General features: G+C 40.4%; 1 protein-coding gene across 2 annotated transcripts in view; it reads right to left on the bottom strand.

Moving 5' to 3' along the window:
- The window catches only part of LOC122656722 (ATP-dependent DNA helicase 2 subunit KU70), a 112,912-nt gene that overhangs the window by 66,644 nt on the left and 18,807 nt on the right, over nucleotides 1-27,461 (bottom strand). For both annotated transcript variants that reach the window (XM_043851341.1, XM_043851342.1), the window contains exon 3: nucleotides 11,809-11,922. In XM_043851341.1, coding sequence (XP_043707276.1) covers nucleotides 11,809-11,922 — 114 coding nt within the window. The remainder of the gene's footprint in view (nucleotides 1-11,808; nucleotides 11,923-27,461) is intronic.

Raw genomic sequence — 27,461 nt, 5'->3', positions numbered from 1 at the left:
GTGTCACGTCGATATATCAACATGTCGCCCGCCATGGCGAGCATGTCGACCATGTTTTATTTTTTATTTTCTCTATTTTTAATGTGTTAATAGATGTATACTCAAGCCATGTTTTATTTTTTCTCTATTGTTTCTCAAGTTTTAAGAAGAAAATTCAGAAATCGAAGAAGAAATCGAAAGAAATCGAAGAGGGAAAGAAGACAGGAAGAAGAAATCGAAGAAGAAATCGAAGAGGGAAAGAAGAAATCGAAAGAAATTGAAGAGGGAAAGAAGAAATCGAAGAGGGAAGAAGAAATCGAAGACAAGAAGAAGAAATCGAAGAGGGAAAGAGAGACAGGAAGAAGAAATCAAAGAGGGACGCCATGGCGTAGGTCGTCATGCAACCCTCTCCAGCGCCAGGACGCCATGGCGACGCCATGACAACTATATCGATCACACAACACTCTGGATGCTCACCTCTCCATTTCATCCATTCTCTTTTAATTCTTTGTGCAACATCATTTATTTCTCCTTTTATTTATAATTGAGCTCAGATACCTAAAATAATCACTTTGTGGTGTCTCCCTATCATCAATTTTCACCACCTCATTATCAGTCCTATTGTTACTAAAGCTACACATCATATACTCTGTTCTTATTCTACTTATCATAAACTTTTGATTCCAATATTGATCTCCATAATTCCAACTTAGCATTTATCATTGCTTTTGTTTCCTCCACCAAAACAATATCATCAACAAAAAGCATACACCAAGGGATCTGATCTTAAATGTCTCTAGTCACTTCATCTATGATTAATGCAAACAAATATAGGCTTAAAGCTGATCCTTGATGTAACCCAATTGTAATTGAGAATTCATTACCTTGACACCCCACAATTCTTACACCAGTCACCACACCATTATACATATCATTAACTATGTCCACATTTATTTGAAACACTATTCTATAGTACTTGCCAGATTAACTCTCTAGGGACTCTGTCATAAGCTTTCTCTACGTCAATACAGACCATATGAAGATCCTTCTTACAATATCTAAATCTTTCCATGAGTCTCCTAAAGTAAATAGCTTCTGTTGTAGATCTTCCTGGCATAAAACCAAATTGGTTCTCCGTAGTAGTAGTTTTTCGTCTCAAGCAATCATAGTATGACTCGTAAGATTTATGCTTCTACAGTTATTACATCTTTGAATATCACCTTTATTTTATAAATTGGGACCACAATGCTTCTCCTCCATTCATCTAGCATTTTTCTTGTGCGCAAAATCTTATTTAACAACTTAGTTGGCTAAGATAATCCACAAATTCTTAAGCTCTTCCACACCTGTATTGGAACCCCATCTAGACTGTTGTCTTACCTATTTTCATCCTCTTTTAAGCTTCTTTTACCTCAAGCACCATAATTTTTCGTATATATCTATGATTAAGAGTTTCTTGATGGCTAATGCAACTTTTTAGAACACTATTACTCGTATTTTCTTTATTTAGTAAGTTATAGAAATATTTTTTCCATCTCTCTTTAATCTCCTGACAAATTATTAATACTTCATCATCTTCACTTCTATTGCATCTAACATGGTTGAAATCTCTACTCTTCCTCTCCCTCATTTAAGTTTTATAAAATATCATCTTCTCCTTTCTTTGTGCTCAAATTATTATGAAGATCCTCATACTTCTTAGACCTTGCCTTTCCCACAATCTTTTTAGCTTCATTTCTGGCAAATTTATACCTTTTTAAATCCTCTTCATCCTTAGTCCTTTGTCATGTCTTAAAATTAGATTTCTTAGCCTTAATGGCTTCTTGAACCTCATCATCCGACCACCAAGTTTCCCTAGGTGAAAGTTGTCTTTCTTTAGATTCACCTAGGAGTTCTTTACCAACTTTCTTAATACAAGTAGTCATCTCGTACCACATCATATTAGTATTTCCATCAAAGTCCCATCTTCCTTGTTCGACCAATTTATCAATACATGTTTTCAAGTTTTCTCCTTATAAGTTCCACCATCTTATCCTAGGGCAAATAATCTCACCTTTCTTACGATTTGGAGTTTTTAAGTCACATATCTATGACCAATAATCTATGTTGCATGCTTGGGCTCTCCCCTGGTATATCCTTACAATCTTTACATAATAACCTATTGGCCAATCTAGTTCGAAAAAAATCTATTCGGCTATTATTTTGCACACTTTTGAAGGTTACTAAATGATCCTCACTCTTTCAAAAGTATTTGTTTACTATGGATAAATCATAAGCCACAGCAAAATCTAAAACTGAAGTCCCCTCCTCATTTCTTTCTCTTAAACCATATCTTCCATGAGGACCATGAGTATTTCTTATGGGCTCAATAGGCATTGTCATAACTTTTAGGCTCTTTAATTGAATTGTTGGGTTATGCACTGAAGGCTTGGTGGCACCTCATTCCAGCTTTCTTGTTACCTTTTGAGTCTTTATGATAAATTGTTGGGGGCTTGCCTAGTAGAAAGATCATGTATAGGACCGTAGGGATACCTTTAACTCATCAGATCCTCATCCTCTAATAAGTTTCTAAATCACCTAATTAAAAAATAAAATAAAATGCTAGGACAAGCTCTAATTTAAAGATGGCACTGTTTAGCTGATAAAAATGGCAGAACAAGGATCTGATCATCAGTATACTCTTAAATTTTCTAAATTTTTTGTGGTGAAGTATTACCCAGAGGGGTTAGTTTGGGAATGTTTCACTATACGAGGGACTCATAGATAATTATCTTGTAAGTTAGGGAGGTATTTGATAATTACTTTTGAGTTAACGGTTGTCATTAGGGATTTTCAATCTCCTGCTGTGTTGCCCTCTTCTATTCTCTTCTCTCCCCTCTTCTTCTTCTTTCTTATTCTTCTCTTGGTCTGTGTAGGTGTTGGTTGTCTTTTTTGATAATGTCACATAACATCAGAGCCAAGAGGTCGGGTGTTCGATCCCTGGTATGTTTGAGGGGTTTGTGTTGTGTGATGTTTTGCCCCTACGCCTTGTACCCTCGGTGCCATGTTATGGTGTCCATGCAGATCCGTGCGTGTTTGTGAGCCTGCAAGTGCGTGTTTGTTGTGGCCCTTACTTCCTCCTTGTCATTATCCATGCGTGTTTGTGAGCCTGCACGTAGGGGGGGGTGTAGTGTTGACATACATTGTTATGGCCCTTACTTCCTCATCATTATCCTCTGTACTTTATGTTCCTTGGTTACCGTTAAATTTTGTTCTCAGTGAGTCAACTTGCTAAGTCATTGAATTGTTCTACTACGTTTTACCCCTCTTATCGTGTGTTTCAGGATCTTTCGACAAGGAAGACGGTTTGTGGAGGGCGTGACAAAGATGGACTATACAATCTTGCTGATGGTTTTCTCCTGCAGCTGCCTATGTTACTTTCTAGTGGTGCGGTGGTGCTTCTCCACTTCATTGGCATTATTGGTTGGGACACTTGTCTCTCTCCAAGCTTCAACACATGGCCCTCAGCTGTAAATCTGTTTCGCGCATTGAATGCGAAGTGTCTGAGGACGGAAAACATCACCGCGGCTCTTTCCCTATAGGAGACTCTAGGAGTCTTTGTTTTCTCTAGTCCATTCTGATATTTAGGGTCCACGTCGTGTTAAAAGTCGGTCTTGTTTTTATTATTATTTTTTTAATTTTAATTTTATGGGCGATCACTCTTGATTGACTGGTTGTATTTATTAAAAGATCGTTCTGAGTTCTTGTTTGTTTTCAAATAGTTTTATAATGAAATACAAACTCAGTTTGGTGTTTGTTACAAGATTTTTCGTTCTAGCTTTTGAGTATACTCAACATGCGATTTTGTTTTTTGTTCTGACCATGGAATTATTCATCAAACTAGTTGATCATACTCACATCAACAGAATGGTGTTGTTGAATGCAAAATTAGACATTCACCATGTGTTCGGTGATCTGTCTCTATGAGAGTGCAAAAAAATAACTCTCGGTAAGTCGAAGTTTCTCAGGAAAATCTAATGCAACAAGTGAGGTTTCAGAATGTGGAAAGCCGTTGGATCGGGATCCACAGCATTGATCTAGATCGAATGAATTGAAAAAAGGTATACTTTGGCAGAAGAAATGTGATGTTGTTTATTCCATCGTGCTGTATGTTATTGGTCACGAGTACTAAAACGTATGCCGCGACACACGGAATAAATCACATGCTTTATTTGATTTTTAAAGATTCTTTCTTCTTTGATCCGGACCGTCGATTCTAGTTCTGATCCAACGGCTATAGGCCATGATGTATGGTAGGACCCCCATGGTCCTTACTGTGGTTTAACACAGGTTCACCATAGAATCATGTCAGAATCCATCTCAGTGACCACGACAAGCCCCGCAATTTTAAAGCTTCCGTCAGCCGATCTGAATTGATCTGAAGGCTTAAATGCCACACACCATTTGAGAAGGCAATCTAATGGCCTTGGATGCGACTCCTCCAATGTGAACTGTTGTTTTGTCACAAGAAGATTTTAGAATGACATAAATGCCCTGATATGATACCTATCCATGGGAACAACTTGAAATGGCCATATCTTGGTCATTTTAGGTCAAAATTGACCCCGGTTTTTTCCTATGAGCTCAGAAATCGAGAGAAAATGTCACTGTAGCAGTGTTGGAGAGTTTTGGAGCTGTTCAAACCTACTTTCATAGTTTTTGCTTAATTAGGTCATTGGTATTACATACCTTGGTGATTGGACATAGCTGGAGTTGTTTTTCAAGCACTGAGGAGCCACCGCACATTGGGATTACCCAAGAAGAGTAATCTCTGTTTACAAATCCTTTTAGTTAATTCTAGGTAGTTGAATGATGTACGCCTAGAAGGTGCTTGTAAAAATGGGGATTTGATTTTTGCTTTCATCTATTGTATTTATTGGCACGTAGGAGCTTGACAAAGTGGGGGTTGGTGCCCTAGGCAATGTCGTGGCACTGTTAGAAGCAGGAATAGGGGCTATAGGAGCAATCAAAACTGTGTTGAGTATTGGGTATAATATGAAGCCCCTGGTAGGGCATTACTCCGTGGATGTAGGCATATTATCGAACCATGTACATGTTTTGTAGTTTTGTACTGTTAGAACTGTAGGGGTATTTTAGACCCTTTTCTTATGTTTTTATGTTTCTATTATGTGCGCTTTATTCCCACATTGCTTATCTGTACTTTTATTCTCTATTCTCATTGATATAAATAAAGAGCTTGGGATGATCATTATTCATCCAAGCCTTAATCTAATTCTAAATCTGTTAACATGGCATCAGAGCAGGTTTGAATTAGGGTCCTCTACCTTCTATTTTCAGCTCTTTCTCTCTCCTCTCTCTCTCTCTCTCTTTCTCTCTCTCTCTCTCTCTATCTCGATCTCCTCTCTCTTTTCTTCTTTTGTTTTCTATTCTTCAATAGGGCAGCACTGATGAGGTGATCCATAGATCCAGCTGCGGCCCTTTCTCACCTCTTTCCATGATTACATAAAGTTTCCATATCAACAACACCGTGGCTGCGATATTTGAAGCTTCCCATATTTGATTGATTCCACCTCAACTGTAACGAATCAATCTCCCTTATTGAAGATCAAGAACTGCAGCAGGTTCCTTTGTTAGATTTTTTTTATCTAAGATCTGCCTTGAAGACCCCCTAGATCGATTTCTCCAAAAACAAGGTTTCTTTCAAAACCCTGACAAATATCGATCTAGGGGCTGCTGTCCTCTGTTGGGGCTGATATTTGGAGGGGTGCTTAGTCTCTTCTAGACGCACACTCGAGCCAAGTTTCAGCTTAATCCAGTGTTTTTTTTTGCAGGTTTCTCTCCCTACATCGATCTCAACAAAATCAGGGTTTTTTCAAAACCCTGAAAAAATCGATCTTAGGGTTTTGAGCCTCTGTTGGTGGTGGTTTTTTTAAGGTTGGTTCTCCACTTATAATGACATATCTGTCCCAACTTTGAGCCTCAAGTATTCAGTTTTTGGGCCTATTCTTCCCTATATCGATTTCAGCCTAGCAGGGTTTTTTTCAAAACCCTGAAAAAATCGATATAGGGGCTACAGTTGTCTACTGCTGCTGATTTTTGGAGACACATCTTGTGACATTGAAAGGGGATTCTCCTCCAATGTTCAGCCTTTAATTTGGAGGATATCTTGTGTTTCTTGTTACCACAGCCTTCTCTGCGATTTGATTTGTTCTGTTGTACTTATGGCTGAATCTGAAATTTCTAATGGAACTTCTACTGACAATGGGTATAGTAGGAATGATATCCGTGATCTTCTCCCTAATCCTATCAAACTGGATGGGAGCAATTACCTGATATGGTCTCGCTCTGCCTACTTTGCCATTGCCAGCCGTGGGCTTACTGGCCATATTGATGGCAGTACTGTCATGCCAGCTGAAGCTGGCCCTTCTCTAACCAGGTGGATCTCCAACAATGGTGTACTTATGTCCTATTTGATTGGCTCAATGCACTCAGACCTTGCCGATGGTTTTCTTCTCCTTGATACAGCCCATCAAATTTGGTCTGCTTGCAAGGAGACATATGGACAGCTCGGTAATGATGCACAGGTGTATGAGCTCCGAAAGAAGGCCAATAATACTACTTAGGGGGAGTTATCTGTCTCCAAATACTATGCTACTTTGCGTAGTCTCTGGCAGCAAGCAACTAGACCATTTTTCTGATTACCATCCCACTACAGCTGCTAATATCACTGCATATAAGAAACATCTGGACAAAACCAGGGTCTATGATTTTTTGGCTGGTTTGAACATGGAGTATGGCCAGATTCGTGTTCAGGTATTGGATCATTCCCCTTTTCCCACACTTGAACAATCCTATGCTTTGGTCTCTTCTGAACAGAACCGTCGGGCTACTATGCTCCACCCTCCTGTTACTAACAGATCAGCCCTCCAGTCTGCTACCCAGGCTACTCCTGCCCCTGTCGGACATGTTTCTCTTGGTGATTCTACTACAAGGACTGTTACTTGTGAACATTGTCGCAAACCTTAACACACCAAAGAGAAGTGTTGGAAACTTCACGGGAAGCCAGCTGACTTTGAGACTAAATGGGCTGCCAAGAAAAAGACAAAAATATGGCAAACCACTCTGAATCTGTTCCTACAGCCCCGGCTACTGACACTGGCCTATCCCAGGATAATCTAGTGGCTTTCCTACGACTGCTAAGGTCTTCCGCTACTGCTGCTTCTACTACATCAGCTCCTGCCAACTCTTGTGCTCCTTCAGGTTCACACTTTGCCCGGTCAGGTATTCCATTTGGTGATCATTGTGCTTCTGTAGCTTCTCATCCTTGGATCATAGATTCTGGGGCTACAGATCACATGACCGGATCCCCTAGCCTGTTCCATCGGTATTCTCCCACTTCTGGGAAAGACAAGGTCAAAGTAGTTGATGGATCCCTTTCCTCCATATTTGGAAAAGGAATCGTCAACTACACTTCCTCCCTTACTTTGTCTTCAGTTTTGTATATTCCTAATTTTACTACTTACCATCTTTCTATTAGTAGTCTTACTCATGATCTTAACTGTAAAGTGACTTTTTTTCCTTCCCATTGTGTATTTTAGGATCTGACCTCTGGGAAGACGATTGAATTGGGTAAAGTGCATGGTAGCTTGTACCTGCTTGATGATGGTCGTCTCACTCAACCCTGTTACCATCTCCACGTCAGAACTCCTTAGTCTCTTCTGAAATTTACCACTGGCACTCTAGATTAAACTACCCTCCATTAGGAATATTAGCATCTTTATTTCCTACTTTGGTCAAATCATGTAATAGGACCAATTTTTTTTTTGTGAGGCTTGTGTTCTAGCCAAACAGACACGTTCTACTTATTCGGTTTCAAATAAAAGGAGTTCTTCACTTTTTCAGTTGGTGCATTTTAATGTTTAGGGCCCTAGTCGTAAAACTTCCCTTTCTGGTCATCGTTGGTTTGTTTCTTTTATTGATTATCATTCTAGGCATACATGGGTTTATCTTATGCACACTAAGAGTCAAGTTTTTGCCTGTTTTCAACATTTCCATCGAATGGTCCAAACTCAGTTCCAGGCTAATCTCAAGGTTTTAAGAAGTGATAACGGCACCGAGTATAAGGAACACCAATTTCAAAAGTATTTGGTTGATAATGGGATTATTCATCAGACTAGTTGTGTCGATACCCCAGCCCAAAATGGTGTAGCTGAAAGGAAGAACCGACATTTGTTGGAAGTGACCAGGGCGTTGATGTTTTTGCGCCATGTCTCCTCCCAATATTGGGGGGATGCTATCCTCACTGCAACCTATCTCATTAATCAGTTGCCTTCTCATGTTCTTGACTCTCGCAGTCCGGCTGAACTTTTACATGGGAATTCCACCTTTGTGGTTCCTCCCAAGGTGTTTGGTTGTGTGTGCTATGCCAGAGACACGAAATCTCATGGTAAACTTGACCCTCGTGGGTTGCGGTGTGTTTTTTTGGGTTACTCTCCAACCCAGAAAGGTTATAAGTGTTACCATCCCCCTTCCCGTCGTACTCTGGTCAATATGGATGTTGTTTTTTACGAACACCTTTCCTATTATCCATCTCCACATCTTCAGGGGGAGAATTCTGGTTCTAGTGAAGATGTGTTTGTGCTTCTCCCCTTGAGGCTCCTACCTTGGAGCCTATGGCTGCCATCCAGCCTACTTTAGAGGCTCCTTTGGGTGCTGCCCCTTCTTCCACAGGGGTTCCTTTACAGGGGGAGCTTGTAGAAAATAATGATGGTCATGTTCCTAGTCAGGGGGAGTTGACTCCGGTCCAGAAGACCATCAATGAATTTCAGAAGAGAATTGACAACTTGAATGTTATCACCTACCAAAAGAGATGCTCCAAAAGAGGGCAGCATCAATCCACTATGGCAACCATACCTATCCAATTGCCGGCTCAGGATCCAGATCCTCGTCCTCCTCCTCCTGGTGAGACTTCTCCTTCCGAACTACCTAATGCTCTTCACAAAGATACTAGGACTTACACCTTGCATCCCATTTCTCGTTTTGTTTCTTATAGTTCTCTTTCTCCGTCCTTTCGTGCATTTGTGTCTTCTCTTTCTTCTGTTTTTGTTCCTAAAAATTGGCAGGAAGCTTATACAGATGGAAAGTGGAAGGCAGCTATGTTGGAAGAAATGAAAGCCTTAAGAAAAAATAATACTTGGGATCTTGTAGATCTTCCTTCAGGGAAAAAACCAGTGGGATGTAAATGGGTGTTTGTGGTCAAATAGAAGGTTGATGGCACTGTGGATCGGTATAAGGCACGTCTGGTTGCAAGAGGCTTTACTCAGACATATGGGATTGACTACCAGGAGACTTTTACTCCTGTTGCAAAATTGAATACAGTTCGGGTTTAGCTATCTTGTGCAGTCAATCTTGGATGGGATCTACAACAGCTGAATGTGAAGAATGCCTTCCTAAATGGAGAACTTAGTGAGGAGGTGTACATGGATATTCCACCAGGGTTTTCTTGTGACAGTAATCAAGGTAAAGTGTGCAAGTTGAAGCGAGCACTTTACGGGCTGAAGCAGTCACCTAGAGCTTGGTTTGGTCGGTTTCACAAGGTCATGATTTCTGTGGGCTATAAATAGAGTAATGCTGATCACACTCTCTTTATAAAAAGGGCTTGAAAAACCATCACTATTCTTATAGTCTATGTGGATGACATTGTGGTTACTGGCAACTAGGGGAGGTCCTGCGGAAAAATAGCTTGATGCCAGGATGATAAAAAACTTAACACCTCTCATTCTTATTACTTATTCAATATAAAAAAAATGAAAAATGAAAAGGTCGTCTTATTCAAAACCCCTTGGAGAAATCTGGATCTCTCCCACTTCACACCTCAGAACGCGCCTTTCTCTCCATAAGAACCGCACGTTCACATCTTCTTAACCCGAAATGACTGAGGAGAGGAAAGGTTCCTTTTTTAGGGTACTCCCGGGAACAGATCCATTGGAGACAGGGTGGGGCCTGTAGCTCAGAGGATTAGAGCACTTGGCTACAAACCACGGTGTCGGGGGTTTAAATCCCTCCTCGCCCACAACCGGCCCAAAAGGGAAGGACCTTTCCTTTACCTCTGGGGGTAGGAAAATCATGATTGGGATGGTGATGAGATCAACCGGTTGAAGAAGTTTCTTGGGCAGGAGTTTGAGATTAAAGATCTAGGGAGGCTACGGTACTTTCTAGGGATTGAGGTTGCCAGGTCTTCTAAAGGCATCTTTCTCTCTCAAAGGAAGTAAGTCCTAGACTTGTTGTCTGAAACTGGTTTGTTAGGATGTCACCCTTCAGATACTCCTATGGAGGCTACTGTTGGTCTCAAAGAAAAGGAGGGTGAACCTGTTGATAAAGGCTGGTACCAAAGACTGGTGGGGAAGTTGATTTATCTCTCACACACACGTCCAGACATTGCTGTTGTTGTGAGTACTGTGAGTCAATTTATGCATGACTTCTATTCTTCTCATATGGAGGTTGTCCTTCGGATCCTTCACTACTTGAAGTCAGCTCCTGGAAAAGGCATACCGATGCTGACTGGGCTGGTTCTATTGATTAGAAATCTATGTCTGGGTATTGTTCTTTCATAGGAGGCAATCTTGTCACTTGGCGTAGCAAGAAGCAGAATGTGGTGGCTTAGCCTAGTGCTGAAGCAAAGTTTCGTGCTATAGCACAGGGCATTTGTGAGTTACTTTGGCTGAAAGGCTTGCTACAAGACCTAGGTGTTCCTGTTCATCTTCCTATGATGTTGTACTGTGACAACAAAGATGCAATCAGCATTGCTCACAATCCAGTACAACATGATTGCACCAAGCATGTTGAAGTGGACAAACATTTTATCAAGGAAAAGTTGGAAGACGGATTGATTTGTGTTGTGAAGTCTACTGATCAGGTTGCTGATATTTTCACCAAGGGATTGTTTGGAAAATTGTTCCATCCTAATCTAGTCAAGTTGGGCATGATTGACATTTTGCTCCAACTTGAGGGGGAGTGTTAGAACCGTAGGGGTATTTTCGACCCTTTTCTTATGTTTTTATGTTTCTATTATGTGGGCTTTATTCCCACATTGCTTATCTGTACTTTTATTCTCTATTCTCATTGATATAAATAAATAGCTTGGGATGATCATTATTCATCCAAGCCTTACTCTAATTCTAAATCTGTTAACATGTACTATGTGATTGTGTTTATAAGATAGAATTGGAGTATTGTGTGCTTGTAGGATGGGTGAGCACAGTCCAGTGGACCTAGCCACCACGTGGTAACGGAATGGATGTGCATAGGACTATGTGATTTAGTTGTGAATGTGTTTCTATATTGCATAGTTGTCCAGACATCGCCTAGGCGCCGCCAAGCCGAAGCCTAGGCGTCCAGGCACTTTGGTCGACTTGGGCGCCTTGGTCGCCAACTTGGCGTCGCCTTGATTTTTTTACCCTCTCCACCACCTTGGGTCGCCTAACCGCCGTGACAACTATGCTATATTGAGACAGTAATAGTGCCGTTACAATGTTAGCAATTGTTAGTGATTTTCCAACAACGACAGAGTTACTAGTGAGTAGTAAGGGTCAGTTTAAAAAATGTTAAATACACTGATTCACCCCCTCCCCTCTCAGTGTCAGCCTGGGAATATCAAGATGAAACCATTACTCTAGAGCTTAGAGAAGCAGCTCATACCAAAAAGAAAAAGCACTTTTTGGAAAAGAGAAAACCATTGAAATAGTACAGAACAATGAATCTCGTTAAGTTTGATAGTTTAAGCAAGCAAAAGTTTTAAGCTTTAAAACGAGGTAAGCAAAGACAGCTTACCGTGTTGAAGAAACATATTGCAACTTCATCATAAGATCTATTAATGATTTGGGTCTTCAATGACTGGAAAATACAGCTGACAGCAATATGAAAAAAAGTTTCCTCCTGATCTTCCTGCAAAAAAATCAATGTCAAGCAGATAATCTTTGCAGGAGAAAGCCAGAGAATATTCATTAGCAATTCTAGAAACCAAGAGCAGGTAATATGTTCAATGCAGATAGACTGAAACATAGAGCTTATACATTTAGTTTCTGCACCAATTCTCTAGGCCTACCATGGTGGTTCATACAAACCGAACCAAAAAATTTCAAAGTTTGGTGGAGGATTGCATCCATGAGTACGTTCCCATTCCAATTAATTGTTTGTTTTAGAGCATCACAATAATATTTTAGTAACACAAAGTACATCAGAAAGACAAAATTGTAGCACATCATATTTATACAACTGTTTTACAGGTTTTCCTATTTTAAATGAAAAATATATATATTTGTGTTAACAGAATGTTAATGGCTATAATGGTTCGATGATCAATGTGATCACCAAGCTCTTCTATTTATAATAAAATCAATCAGAACAGAATTACAATTAAGCTTCCCCCAACCCCCCTCCCTAACCGACTCTAATGAATGAGTCGATTATAGTGGGAAAAACCCCCAAAATACCCTTGCGGGTTACATAACTCAACACTCCCCCTCAAGTTGGTGCATAGATATCACACATGCCCAACTTGAACAAATTAGGATGAAACAATTTCCAACCCAATCCTTTAGTGAAGACATCAGCAAGCTGATCACCTGACTTCACAAAAGGCATACAAGTCTATCAACTTTCTAACTTCTCCTTGACGAAATGTCTGTCAATCTCCACGTGCTTGGTACAATCATGCTACACAGGATTGAGGGCAATGCTAATTGTTACTTTGTTATCACAGTATAACATCATTGGACAACGAACAGGGACACCAAGGTTTTGAAGTAAGCTTGGAAGCCATAGTAACTCACAGATTCCATGTGCCATAACGTGGAACTCTGCTTCAGCATTAGATCTTACCACAACATTCTGTTTCTTGCTACGCCACGTGACAAGGTTACCCCCTATAAACGTACAATAACCTAAAGTAGATTTCCGATCAAGAGAACCACCCCAGTCAGCATCCATGTAGGTCTCAATACAAAGATGATCATATGGAGACAAAAGAATCCCTTTTCCTAAAGCTGACTTCAAGTAATGGCGAATGCGAAGAACAACAGCCATATGAGTAGAGTAGGAATCATGCATAAATTGACTGACCAGACTCACTGCAAATGCAATGTCTGGTCCAATATGGGAGAGGTAGATCAACTTTCCTACCAATCTCTGATTATGTCCCTTATCAACAAGTTCACCATCTTTTTCCTTCAGACGAGTAGCAGCTTCCAAAGGAGTATGACAATGATGATGACATCCTAACAAACTAGTCTCGGAGAGAAGATCCAAGATGTACTTCCTCTGGGAAAGAAAGATGCCTTTGGAAGAACGGGCAACTTCAATCCCAAGAAAGTACCTTAGCTTTCCTAGATATCCTTTATTTCAAATTCTCGTCCTAAGAAAACTTTCAGTCGAGAGATCTCATCAACATCATTTATAATACCCCGCACCTAAAACTATCGATTTAATAATTGTTTACTTTTGAATTGACAGAATGACTGGATTGGACAAAAGGGGGCCGATCCTTATGTTGATATTTTGAGATCACGGTATGTTTTTCTTATAATTGAAATTTTCCATGATTTATTATGATTATTGGGCATATGTATGATTAATGGTCCTATATGGAAATTTATGTTGATTTATAGCCCATGATTCTATTTTATAGACTATGATGTTAGTTTAGACACTATGGTTCTAATTCATAGACTATGGTTCATAATGGATATATGTATGAATGTGACTTAGGTATATATAATATATTACTAGGTTCACTTATGACTATGGTTTAATGTTGGTTCATGTTAGTCCAATGAATTGGTTCAATTTAAGTGATCTTGGTCTAGTTCATTAATAGGATCCAAAGGTATAATAGGAAAGACATGAACTAGATACCCTATAGAGGATTACTATTGGTTGAGGGATTTAGGGTAATGATTATGAGCATGGTTTTATAGGCATTCCTTTGGGAAGCCATTAATAATACAAGTTTGCCACTACGTATAAATATTCTTTATAATTGAGATTCTTCTCAACAAAGGATTTCTTCACAACTTTACAAAATTAGGATAAGAGAGTGAGAAGAGAAGAAGATGGCTTGAAGATGAAGAAAGCAAGCTGGAATCAATGGATTGAAGGTTTATGATCAAAGATTGAAGTGATTATTGAATGATTGAATCAATGGAATGAAAGAAATAATATTAGGCACGGAGAGAGCAGATGATCCGCAGGTACTATTATTGAGAGCATCAAAGCGTGGGTGAAAGGCATCCCATATCCCCCTAAGGTTAGACACTCAACTTCACCTAGAGAAGTTTTATTTTGAAATGTCTAGGTTTATCGACTTCCCCTATCAGGCTGCAACCCCCTCTCCCTATTTATTGGTGTCCACCCTTTACCTCGATTAAGCTTAACGTTGATGGCATCTGTAGAGGTAATCTAGGCTCAGGAGGTGGTAGAGGGATCATTAGAGACAAGGAGGGTGTTATTCTAGCAGCTTTCTCAAACTTCTATGGTGAATGCACTAACTTGGTCGTAGAATTAAGAGCTTTGTGGGATGGTTTGAAGTTGTGCTCCGATATGGGCTTCACAAACTTTGTAGTTAATTCTGACTCTGTTACTACAGTTAGAATGATTAATTTCAAAAGGTGTAACTTATAAAGGGGGTGGTACTGGTTTCAGGAAACCATGGCTCTTTTTCACTCTAGTTGGTCTCTTATTTCTTTTGCTTTTAGGGAGAGCAATAGAGCAACGGACTAGCTAGCCAACTTAGCTTGTGATACAGCATCCTCAACCGTTTTCCACTTTGGGAGCCAGCCACCGTGGGATCTCCAGCGTATCCTTCGAGAAGACAAAGCTGGATTGCCCATCCTCAGAAAATAGTTTTTTTTTTCATTTTCCAAGGATGTATGGGTTGGGGTTCAGGTGTTGGTCTAGAGTTTTTCTCCTTTGGTTTCGGGTAAGGCGGAATGTCCCCCCCCCTTGTATTCATTTTTTCAATCCATTCATTAATAAAGTTTTAGGGGCTTGCCCAGGCCCCAGATAATATTCGGGTTTTAAAAAAAAAAATCAATGGAATGAAGGATTGAAGAGATGAACTCAAACATGGATTTTAAGGTAAGGAAACCTTAACTTTGGTTTGGTTTCATTGTGGTTTCATAAACCCATGATAGAACAACATATTAGTGATGGTTAATGGTTGTGTTTGATAAGTAATACAAACCATTTGAAGTTAATCCCATTTTTTGAAGGATTTTGGGATATTGTCATTGTAATAAGGCATAGAACTGATTTGGTTTTGAATCTAAGCTAAGGTTTATGTTTTTAATAGTTTAGATACTTTGTTTATATTGTTTTACAGCTAGAACCATGAGGGTTTGTGGAGATTTTGTGATTCAAGAACCCAGCCATGGATTTTAACCAAGAATAAAGTATAAAGAGGTGATTTCGATATTGTTTCAAATCCACATGTTTTAGGTATTAATTGAATGTATGTACAATGTTAGAATGATGTTTCAAGCATGATTAAATGTTGGTTTTCATTAGATTTGATACGAGGACGAAAGCCCCAAATTTGGGCAAGAACCATAGCATAAATCAGCTCATTCGAGCAACAATTTTACAGCGATCGGATGATCAAACCGGATGACCTGTAGCACTTACCGGATGATCATTCCAAAATGCACTTTTTTATCACCAGACGATGCAACCGATCGATCAATAGCATCATCTGGTGGACAGTAAAAACCATGACTTATTAAGGATTGTTTGGGGGGTTTTGTCCTATATTTGGGTTAGTCTTTGGACACCAAAAAGCACCCCATAATATGGAGTTTTGGTCATGTGTAGGACCACTCAAACTTAGCTTAAGTTAAAGATTTTAAGCACAAGTGAAAGGTGACTGTAAAGCGATCGAAAGGTGAGTAACAATACTCAATTATGTTAGGACATGTTAGGTATAGGATATGCATGTGTGAATGACGAATAGTATAAATGATAACTGTTGAGAGATTAGAATTAGGAGTGAATGCTTGGATGATTAATGACCACCCCAAGCTCTTTATTTATATTATTGAAAATAGAGGATAGAAATACAAGTAAGCAATGTGGGACAAAAACCCACATAATAGAAACAAAAATAAAACAGTAAAAAATCCAGAATACGCCCCACGGTATTCTGGCCCATATAATCCAACACTCCCCCTCAAGTTGGAGCATATATGTCGTCCATGCCCAACTTGACTAAGATAGGACGAAACACTTGCCACTTAGCCCATTGGTGAACACATCGGCTAACTGATCAGGAGACTTTAGAAAGGGCACACAAATGAGTCCGGCTTCGAGCTTCTCCTTGATGAAATGTCGGTCAACCTCAAAATGCTTAGTACGATCATGCTGGACAGGATTATGAACAATACTAATTGTTGCTTTATTATCACAATAAAGCATCATGGGAAGATGGACAGCAACACCAATATCCTACAACAATCCTCTAAACCACAAAAGTTCAAAAATTCCTTGTGCCGTTACATGGAACTCTGCTTTAGCACTGGACCTTGCCACAACATTCTACTTCTTGTTACGCCAAGTGACAAGGTTTCCACCCACAAAAGAACAATAGCCAGAAATTGATTTCCTGTCAGTAAAGCCAGCCCAATCGGCATCAGTATAAGCTTCAACCTTCAGATGACCATTGGGAGAGAAGAATTCCTTTTCCTGAAGCAAACTTCAAATATCGCAAAATACGAAGGACTGCCTCCATGTGAGAAGAATAAGGATCATGCATAAACTGGCTCACCAAACTTACAACAATGGCTATGTTAGGTCGTGTGTGAGAGAGATAGATTAGTTTACCCACTAATCGCTGATAACGGCCATTATCGACAAGTTCACCCTCTTTCTCCCTAAATCTTGTAGAAGCTTCCATAGGAGTATCTGAAGGATGACAACTAGCAACCCAGTCTCAGACAATAGATTTAGGATATATTTCCTTTGCGAAAGAAAGATGCCCTTTGAAGATCGAGCAACTTCTATCCCTAGAAAATATTTTAGAGTCCCCAGATGCTTTACTTCAAACTTACGACCAAAGAAGTGCTTCAATTTCTTGATAGCATCACCATCATTACCCATGACCACAATATCATCCACATAAACTATGAGAATAGTTACTTTGTCACCAACTCGTCTGATGAACAAAGTGTGATCAGCATTGCTTTGCTTATATCCTGCTGAAATCATAGCCTTGTGAAACCTGCCGAACCAGGCTCTAAGTGACTGCTTCAAATCATAAAGAGCACGCTTCAATTTACAGACCTTGCCCCTGGTCTTGTCATCAGAGAAACCTGGTGGAACATCCACATATACCTCTTCCTCAAGCTCCCCATAGAGGAAAGCATTCTTTACATCCAACTACTGAAGATCCCACCCAAGATTTGCAGCACAAGATAATAATACCCTTCTAGTGTTAAGTTTCGCTACTAGTGCAAAGGTCTCCTGATAGTCAACTCCATAAGTTTGAGTGAACCCCTTTGCAACAAGTCATGCCTTATAACGATCCACTATCCCATCTGCATTTTGTTTGACCACAAAGCCCATTTACATCCAACTGGTTTATTCCCTGGAGGAAGAGCCACAAGATCCCACGTATTATTTTTGTATAGTGCTCTCATTTCTTCCAACATTGTTGCCTTCCACTTTCCATCTATAAATGCTTCCTGCCAATTTTTAGGAATGGAAACAGAAAAAAGAGAAGATACAAATACACGAAAAAAAGGAGAAAGAGAACTATAAGAAACAAAAGGAGATACGGGATGCAGAGTGCAAATCCTAGTACCTTTGCGATGAGCAATAGGTAGGTCGGAGGAAGAGGGCTTACCAGGAGAGGAAGAATCTAAATCTTAAGCCGGCAACTGGATGGGTATCGGTGCTACAGTGGATTGAAGCTGCCCCCTTTTGGTGCTTCCCTTTTTATAGGTGATCATATTGGAGTTGTCAATCTTCTTCTCAAACTCAACAATAGTTCTCTGGACAGGAGTCAGCTCCCCCTGAATAGGAACATCAGCAACACGCTTTCCCATGGTCTCCCCTTGTAAAGGACTCCCTTCAGATGAGGGGGGAAACAGCCAGAGGAGGCTGGGCAGTAGCCAAGGGAGATTGGGCAGCAGTCAAAGGAGGCTAGGCAGCACCCGTAGGAGGCTGGACAGAAGCCGTAGGTGGCTGGACAGCAGCTATAAGTGGCTAGACAGCAGCCGTAGGGGTTAGAAAGGGAGGAACCTCAAGAGGAGGAACCTGAAAAGACAGCACATCTTCACTAGAACTCTCCCCCTAAAGAGGTGGTGAAGAATAATAGGAAATGGTCTCAGGAAAAATAACATCTATATTGACCAAAGTATGGCGGGAAGGGGGGTAGTAGCACTTGTAACCCTTCTGGGTTGGAGAATAACCCAAGAAAATACAACGTAACCCCCTAGGTTCAAGTTTGCCTGGAGATTTTGTATCTCTAGCATAACACACACAACCAAACACCTTGGGAGTAACAACAAAGGAGGAATTCCCTACTAAAACTTCAGCTAGACTATGGGATTCAAGAACCCGGGAAGATAGCCTATTGATGAGATAGGCAGCAGTGAGGACAGCATCTCCCCAATACTGAGATGGGACATGTCTAGCAAACATTAAAGCCCTGGCCACCTCTAACAAGTGGCGGTTTTTCCTTTCTGCCACACCATTCTGGGCAGGGGTATCAACACAACTGGTCTGGTGAACAATACCATGGTCAGCTAAATAGGTTTCAAATTTAGATTCTTTATACTCGACTCCATTATCACTTCTCAATATTTTGAGAGTAGCCTAGAACCTGAGTTTGGACCATTTTATGAAAATGCCGAAAACACTCAAAAACCTGATTTTTTGTGTGTAAAAGAGACACCCATGTGTGCCTAGAGTGACAGTCAATAAAAGAAACAAACCATCGGTGACCAGAAAGAGATGTTTTACGACTAGGACCCCAAACATCAGAATGAACCAATTGAAAACAAGAAGAACTTTTATTTGACAAAGAATAAGTTGATCGTGTCTGTTTGGCCAAAACACAAGCCTCACAAAAAAAGTCATCCTTAGTATATGGGGTGACCAAACTAAGAAATAAATGTGCTAAAATTCCTAATGGAGGGTGACCTAATCTAGAGTGTCATTGGTAAAGTTCAGAAGAGACCAAGGAGTTCTGATGTAGCGGAGAAGGTAATGGTGGTAGAGAGAGACGACCATCTTCAAGCAGGTACAATCCACCATGTACTTTACCCAATCCAATCGTCTTCCCAGAGCCCAGATCCTAAAAAAACACAATGGGCAGGAAAAAAAATTACTTTGCAACTAAGATCACGAGTAATACTACTAATAGAAAGAAGGTTTGTAGTAAAATTAGGAATATGTAAAACAGAGGACAAAGGAAGAGAAGAAGTACAGTTGATGATTCCTTTTTCAGATATAGAGGAAAGGGAACCATCAGCTACTTTAACCTTGTCTTTCCCAGAAGTGGGAGAATAACAATGGAACAGGTTAGAGGAACCGGTCATGTGATCTTTAGCTCCAGAATCTATGATCCAAGACCAAACGGAATACCTGACCGGGCAAAGTGTGAACCTGAAGGAGCAACAAAATTGGCAGTATCAACAGATGTAGTAGAGGCAGCAGCAGCAGAAGTCCTTAGCACACGTAGGAATGCCTGTAGATCATCCTGGGATAGACTAATGTCAATAGCAGGGGCTGTAGTAACAATCTCAGTGTGATGAGCCTTGTTCTTTGGCTTTGTCTTTGTCTTGGCAGCCCTTTTTGCTTCAAAGTCAACTGGTTTCACATGAAGTTTCGAGCACTTCTCTTTGGTGTGGTAGGGTTTGTGATAGTGCTCACAAACAACAGTCCCTGTAGTAGAATCACCAAGAGAAGCAGAGCCAACAGGTGCAAGAGTAGCCGAGGCAGCAGCCTTAAGGGTTGATCTATCAGTAATAGGTGGGTGTAGCATAGCAGCCCTACGGTTTTTCTCAGAGGATACCAATGCATAGGATTGTTCAAGTGTGGGAAAAGGTTTATGGCCTAAAACTTGAACACGAATCTGGTCATACTCCACATTTAAACCAGCCAAAATATTATACACCCTGATATTGTCCACATGCTTCTTATATGAAGCAATGTCAACAACTGTAGTAGGGTGGAAATCAGAGAAGTGGTCCAATTGTTGCCACAGACTGCGTAGAGTACCATAGTATTTGGAAACTGAAAATTCTCCTTGAGTAGTATGGAGGACCTTCTGCCTGAGTTCATATACTTGGGCATCATTGCCAAGCAGCCCGTAAGTTTCCTTGCAAGCTGCCCAAATCTGAGAGGTTGTATCAAGAAGAAGAAAATTATGTTGCAGATCTAAAGTTATAGAACCAATTAGGTAGGATATGAGAACACCATTGTTGGCAAACCATCTTTCTTGAGCCAGAAGTTGCAGTAGCATTAGTTAAGTCACCCATGATCACAAAGAAGTTGGTGTAATGAGAAACCCAAGAATCCCTTCAAGGTAAGGGCTGAAATTTGGTGGAGAATCCTCTTTTAATATAGGGAGAGATGTCTCTGATGAGCATATTTATGTGTGAAATTATCCCATTTAATTCTGCATTTTATCTGCTTAGAATGGAGCTATTCGGGTACTTTTCTGTATTTTCAGGGTACAGGGGTATTTTCGGCATATTGGAAATATTGGATGACAAGTGCACTTTCAGAGACTAAATTGAGAAAGCCAAGTTGGAGGATTTGAATGCTACACAAGCCCGGCCCAATGAAGACCTCTTGCATTTTTTAGTTCAGGGGGTAGTTCCCACTTATCTCCACCAGCTTTGGTCTTAGGGGTATATTGATCATTTTGCTAAGTGTGGAGCGGCATTTATTTGCCCCAAAAGGGCTGGGTCCAGCATGGACCAAGAAGAAGGGAGCAGCTTAGGAATACATTATAGAAGAGGGACTTAATTGTAATTTAGAAAGTTGGAAGGATTTAACTCTCTTCATAATTACCTAATCATTATCTAACCATCCCATCATCCCTCCATCTCTCTTTCTCCTCTCCATCTCACATGGTTCTCTTTCCTACATCCCTCCCATCTCCTAATTCCTCTCCACTAAAACCCCTCTTCTCTCACATGCTGCCCACATATCTCTCCTCCAACTCCCCACCGTATTTCTCTCCCCATCTATTTTAAACTCCTAAAATCCCAACTCCCTTCTAATTCCTTTCACATGCTCTCCTACTTTCTCTCCCTCTTTCCTAACTTCTCTCACTCCCTCTCTAACACTATCTCTCTTCCTCCACCGAATTATATCCTATATATATTTATAAAAAACGTGAAAGGAGACTCTCGAATATCCACGAATAGAATACAATTCTACTCTCTAACCGTGCTCTCCCTCTCTCTCTATCTTTTTTAGTGATCGGTTGTGCTTAGGAGGAGTGTTGAAGACATTCAAAGTGGCTGGCCGTGGTTCGATCTCCATCTTCATTGCTCTCCAAGTTCATCCTCACCTGCGTGTTCAAGCTATGAAGATTTTAATCAACACTTTGTCTCTTAACACCATGATCGGCTAAGTTCCCACTATCTTTAGGTGTAGATGAACTAATGGTGTTTGTTATTTAAAATTCTGGTTTGCATTCTTGATTGCTTGATGTTGAGACCCCATCCCTATTTGGATAATTTTAATAGATATATTTAGTTAAAAAATTCTGTTTCTGTGATTCATTATTTTTCATTCAAGCAATAGTATTCTTTTCTTATGTAGTTGTACTCATGGTACTAAATCTCGTTTCATTTCGGTGTTTCGGTCTGACCGAAATTTCCGAGATACCGAAATTTCGTCGAAATATGGTATTTTTCTGTGGGTGTAAAATGCCAAAATGACCGAGATTTCCGAAATTTTCGAAACGAGATTACCGAAATTACCGAGATTTTCGAAATTTCCGAAACGAGATTACCGAAATTTCCGAAATATTCGAAATATTGCACGTGACACTTTTAGTGACTTTTTCAATATCTCGCGATATATCGTGAGTCCACGATATTTCGTCGATATCTCACAAGATATCGTCGAAATATGGTATTTTTCCATTTCGGATTGGTATCGTATCTCGGACAGCTCGAGATATACGAAATTTGGCGAAATATCGCCGAAATTTCGCGAGATTTTGAACTATGATTGTACTAATGATGGATTATAGCTGAACGAACTAAGCGTACCAAGCCCTGTAGCAAAGGACGATAGTACTCGTCAAGATAGTCCATACCTAGGAGGAACCCTACATTCTGTGGTATTATTAGTCATGTGGTTATAATAAACCGAAGCATGCAACCGAATTGAATAACAACCCATTGGGGATTCGAAACCTAAAGATAGTCTTCTCCCGTATTAGCATATCGTTGTTAGCTTAGATTCGTTTCTTTCGTTCGTAGTTCAAAATCATATTTATTGCACTTTAATTTTCATCACTTTCATCTAATCATCTTAGTAATTTAGCCTTCCAGTTCCCCGTAGATCGACCCCTTACTTGCTACTTGCTAGATTAATTTAGAGTTTTATTTTTGACCAGTTAACGACACGATCAGTCTCAAAAAACCAACAGCATCTGACAAAGAAAACCTTGAGTCCAACTTTTTCAGGGTTTTGAAGAAAACCCTGATTTTGGTGAAATCAATGGAGGGCTGATTGCTGTCAAAAAAACACCAGATAGAGCTGCACCTTGGATCTAGTATGCTTCTAATAGGACTGAAGTACTCCTCCAAAAACCAGCCCCAATGGAAACCTGAAACTCCTAGATCGATATTTGTCAAGGTTTTGGAGAAAACCCTGATTTGATGAAAAGAAATCGATCTAGGTCTTCAATCTTGTTAGAGATAGGAACTGAGCCAAAGAGATAAATACTGCCGCAGTTCTTGAGTCTTCAATGAGGTAGATTGGTCCCTTGGCAAGAAGTGGAAGCAATCTAAAAAAACCTGAAGAAGCAAATATCGTAGGCAGCAAGAGCTTGTCCCTATCGATCAAAACTGTATCCTAGTATGAGGTAAAGGGGGGGGCAGCAACTGGATCTATCAATCACCTCATCAGTGCTGCTTTAGTGGGAGAATGATGGAGAGAGAAGATCAAAACAGAAGAGGTGGGTGGGAAGAAGAGATCGAGATTGAAAGGGAGGAGGGGGGAAATCAAGAATGGAAGGAAATTCCCTAATTCAAACCTGCTCTGATGCCATGTTGAGAGATTAGAATTAGGAGTGAATGCTTGGATGATTAATGATCACCCCAAGCTCTTTATTTATATAATTGAAAATAGAGGACAGAATTACAAGTAAGCAATGTGGGACTAAAACCCACATAGTAGAAACAAGAATAAAATAGTAAAGAGTCCAGAATACCCCCCTCCCCAGTATTTAGGCCCATATAATCCAACAATAACTATGACTATATATGCTTAATAATGAAATGAAATGCTAACTATGAACTATGCACGCATAATAGGTAAAAAGGATCGAATGATAGATTGTGGGTATAAATGCTCAACCATGATAAGACATGTTAGATATGCATTGTGTGAATGGTGATTGGTTAGAATGGAATGTATGGTTGATAGACTATGAGTGGGATTCCAAAAGGTAAAGCTTATGATTGATGAAGATGCTGTAATTGTCCCACATGTCTACCATGTTACGAATGATTGAATAAATGAATGATTACATAGGAACCATGTATGGAATTAAAGAATGGATGAATGTTATGTATTCATATTGCGTAAGCAACTATGAATATGCTCCCTATATAACATGTAAATGCTCATGATGATATGACTGCTTATGTAATGGTACAAATTGTACACAATGAATGTTCAAGGATAAAGGAATGAAAAGTATAAAGAACCTAATGTCAATAAACGACTCGGGATGGTAAGTAAATGTGTTTTGAGAGGCATTAAGAAGACATGACCCGGCTTAATTGCTTTGAGAGGCATTGAAACCAAAGCTAAGACATGACCCGACACAATTGCTTGAGAGACATTGAGACTTTAGCCAAGACACTACCTAGCATAAAGGAATACCAAACCCATAGAGGAGTCGAGACTAAGGCTAAGAATGGACTGATTAATATATGAATGATTTAAAGAATGATTGCAATGAGCATAAGGTATCTTATTCTACGATTGATTAAGAATTATGTATATGTATAGGTATGCATAATTGTTTACCTTGCTCACTGGGCTTTAAAGCTCATTCCATTATTATTGAATGTTTTCACAGATCAAGGAGCAAAAGACAAGGGTAAAGGAATAGTGATCAAGCAGGATCAATCGGATTGAGTAGGAGGACCTTATTTGGCTTTCAGTTTAGATAAAGTCATAATTATGGATGTTTAGACAGATGTTTTAAACAATGCTTAAGGATGTTTTATGGATAACTGTAAATATACAGGTTAGATGCTAACAGATATACTACCCAAAGGATGGGTCCCTAGGGATTATGAATGTTCAAATGTTTTTAACAATTTTAAGTTTTTTGCCTCAAAGTAGCCCTAACCCATGAATGTTTCCCCTGGACTTAGATGGTTGTTATATTCATGGATCTTATGAATAAGTACCTATCATGGTAGATGAGTTTTAGAGTCTAATGAATGTTTTATGATCCATGCATTATCATATCTTTTAAGTAAATGTTAAGTTTAACTTGCACGGACCCCAGCCAGATCCGATGTCATGGGCCCCACTAGGTCTAGGCGTTCCTGGGGTGTGACATCATTGCCGGTCACAATAATGCCATCGACATAGACTATAAGAACAGTAACTTTATCTCCATAACATATGATGAACAGAGTGTGGTCAGCATTACTCTGTTTATACCCTACAGAAATCATGGCTTTATGAAACCTGCCAAACCAAGCCCGAGGAGACTGCTTCAGCCCATATAATGCCCGCTTCAGTTTGCAAACTTTGCCATGAGTCTTGTCACATGAAAAGCCCGAAGGAATCTCCATATAAACTTCCTCTTCAAGCTCTCCATAAAGAAAGGCATTCTTGACGTCCAACTGCTGCAAATCCTAACCCAGATTGACAGCATATGACAATATAACTCGAACAGTGTACACCTTTGCAACTGGAGCAGATGTCTCCTAGTAGTTAATCCCATAGGTTTGAGTAAACCCCTTGGCTACAAGTCTTGCCTTATATCTATCTATTGACCCATCCATCTTCTGCTCGACTACAAACACCCATTTACAACCAACTGGTCTCTTACCTGAAGGAAGAACCACTAGCTCCCACGTCTTACTTTGCTAAGGCTTTCATCTCTTCCATCATAGTTGCTTTCCCCTTTGTATCTACAATAGCCTCCTGCCACTTCTGTGGAATAGAAACAAAGGAAAGAGAAGATACAAAAGCACGATCGGAAGAAGAAAAGGAATCATAGGAAACAACATTGGATATGGGATGTTGGGTACATGTCCTAGTCAAGAGAAGGATCCTTACTAGATGGAGTAGTAGGCTTTGGATCGAAGGATGGCGACTGGAGGAGTAGAGGTGTTGTAGTGGTGGTAGCCTCAACTAGCTCTTTTTGCTTAGGACTTCGGGTATAGATTTTATCTACAAGAATCTAACTCACAGGCTTTCGAACAGATTGCTCCCCTTGAACAGGAAACGGACTAGAAGCTAGGTCAAGCTCTACTGGAACACCTTGCCCTTTAGAAGGAAGATCATGCATAGGTAGCGTCATAGGAACATCAGAACATGTACTATAGCAGACACATCTTCAACACCCATAGAATCAATCTCCCCCTGAAGAGGTAGCTGGGAGTAATAGGCCAGGGATTCATGGAAGACAATGTTCATAGTGACCAAGGTGCGCCAGGTAGGAGGATGATAACACTTGTATCCTTTTTGAGTAGCTGAGTAACCCAAAAAAATACACCGAACACCACAAGGATCAAGCTTGCCATGAGGGTGAGGTTACGAGCATAGCAAACATAGCCAAAGATATTCGAAGGAACAACAAAGGAGGAGGACCCGTGGAGAATGTCTGTAGGTGCATGATCATCAAGAACACGAGTAGGCATGCAGTGTATCAAGTAGGCAGCGATAAGAACAGCATCACTCCAGTATTGAGAAGGAATATGTCGTGCAAACATAAGGGCCTGAGCAACTTCTACGAGGTGATATTTTTTCTTTCAACCACACCATTCTAGGCAGGAGTGTTTACACAGCTGGTTTGATGAATGATCCCCCCATGTATTCTCTGACATTGTCACTGTGCAGAATTTTCAGAGTCGCATTGAACTATGTTTGAACCATACGGTGAAGAGCTGAAAACAGCAAAAAACTTCTCTTGTGTTGCATCATGTATACCCAGGTAGAATGGGTATGACAGTCAATAAAAGTAACAAACCATCTATGACCAGAAATGGATGCCTGACGAGCAGGATCCCACACATCAGTATGAACTAAAGCAAAAGGGGAAACACTTCTTTTTTTATTTTTTGGTGAATAAAAAATCTATTACCAAAGCCCAAGGGGGGCGAGGGGAAGAAGGGGGGGAATACAAAGGAAAGAGAGGGAGGGGGAAGAAACAAGCCCCGAACCCAACTAAGGGGGGAATGGGGCTATAAAAGAGCACTATCTAAACCCCAGGAATCAACAATATGCATGTTCCTTGGGGAGTCCAAAAGGGCCTTTTGAGGCAGGAAACTCAGCTTAGAGGAGACATCCAAAGAGATGGCTTTCCAAATCAAGTCGAAAGGCCTAGAATTGGAGGTCCATCTCCTAATGTTCCTCTCCATCCATATGTGATAAAGGGCGGCACCAAACACAAGCTTGCCAATGGTGTCACAGATAGAGCAACCAGAGAAAGTCATGACCAGCCAGAGCCACTCTCTAGCGAAGGGGAGGGGTCTCCTGCTACGAGGCCAAATAGACGACAGGGCTTTTTTCCAGATGGTAGAGGTAAAGGGGCAATCAAAGAATAGGTGGTCGATGTCTTCGGAACCACTCCAACAAAAGATACAAGAAGGGGGGCCAGGGATTCTTCGGTGAAGGAGGAAGGCTTGGGTCAGGAGGCAAAGGTTAAGGGCTCTCTAGGCTAAAAAGCTATGGCAAGGGATGTGACCTTTAAACCAGACTAACTTATGCCAGAGGACAAAAAGGGCATGGGTCCTAACAAAGTTCCATGCAGACCTAAAGCTAAAAAGGCCATTTGAGGAAGGGAGCCAAATAACCTTGTCCACATGAGATGGGGACGAAGAGGGGGGAGGGGGGAAGGGAATGCCAGATTTGGGAGAGGATAAGGGGAAAGGGGGAGGGGGGGACCAGGATCCAAGGGAGATAATGTAAGAGAGGGGGGGCAGACTTGGGAATGCCGAAGGAGTAAATTGATCGAACCTCAAAGAAATTATAGAGGACCCCATTAGGGT

The sequence above is a fragment of the Telopea speciosissima genome, chromosome 3, assembly GCF_018873765.1.
Source record: "Telopea speciosissima isolate NSW1024214 ecotype Mountain lineage chromosome 3, Tspe_v1, whole genome shotgun sequence".
Lineage (NCBI taxonomy): Eukaryota > Viridiplantae > Streptophyta > Magnoliopsida > Proteales > Proteaceae > Telopea > Telopea speciosissima.
Note: the sequence above shows the minus strand (reverse complement) of the source record. Positions and strands in the feature narration are given on the sequence as shown.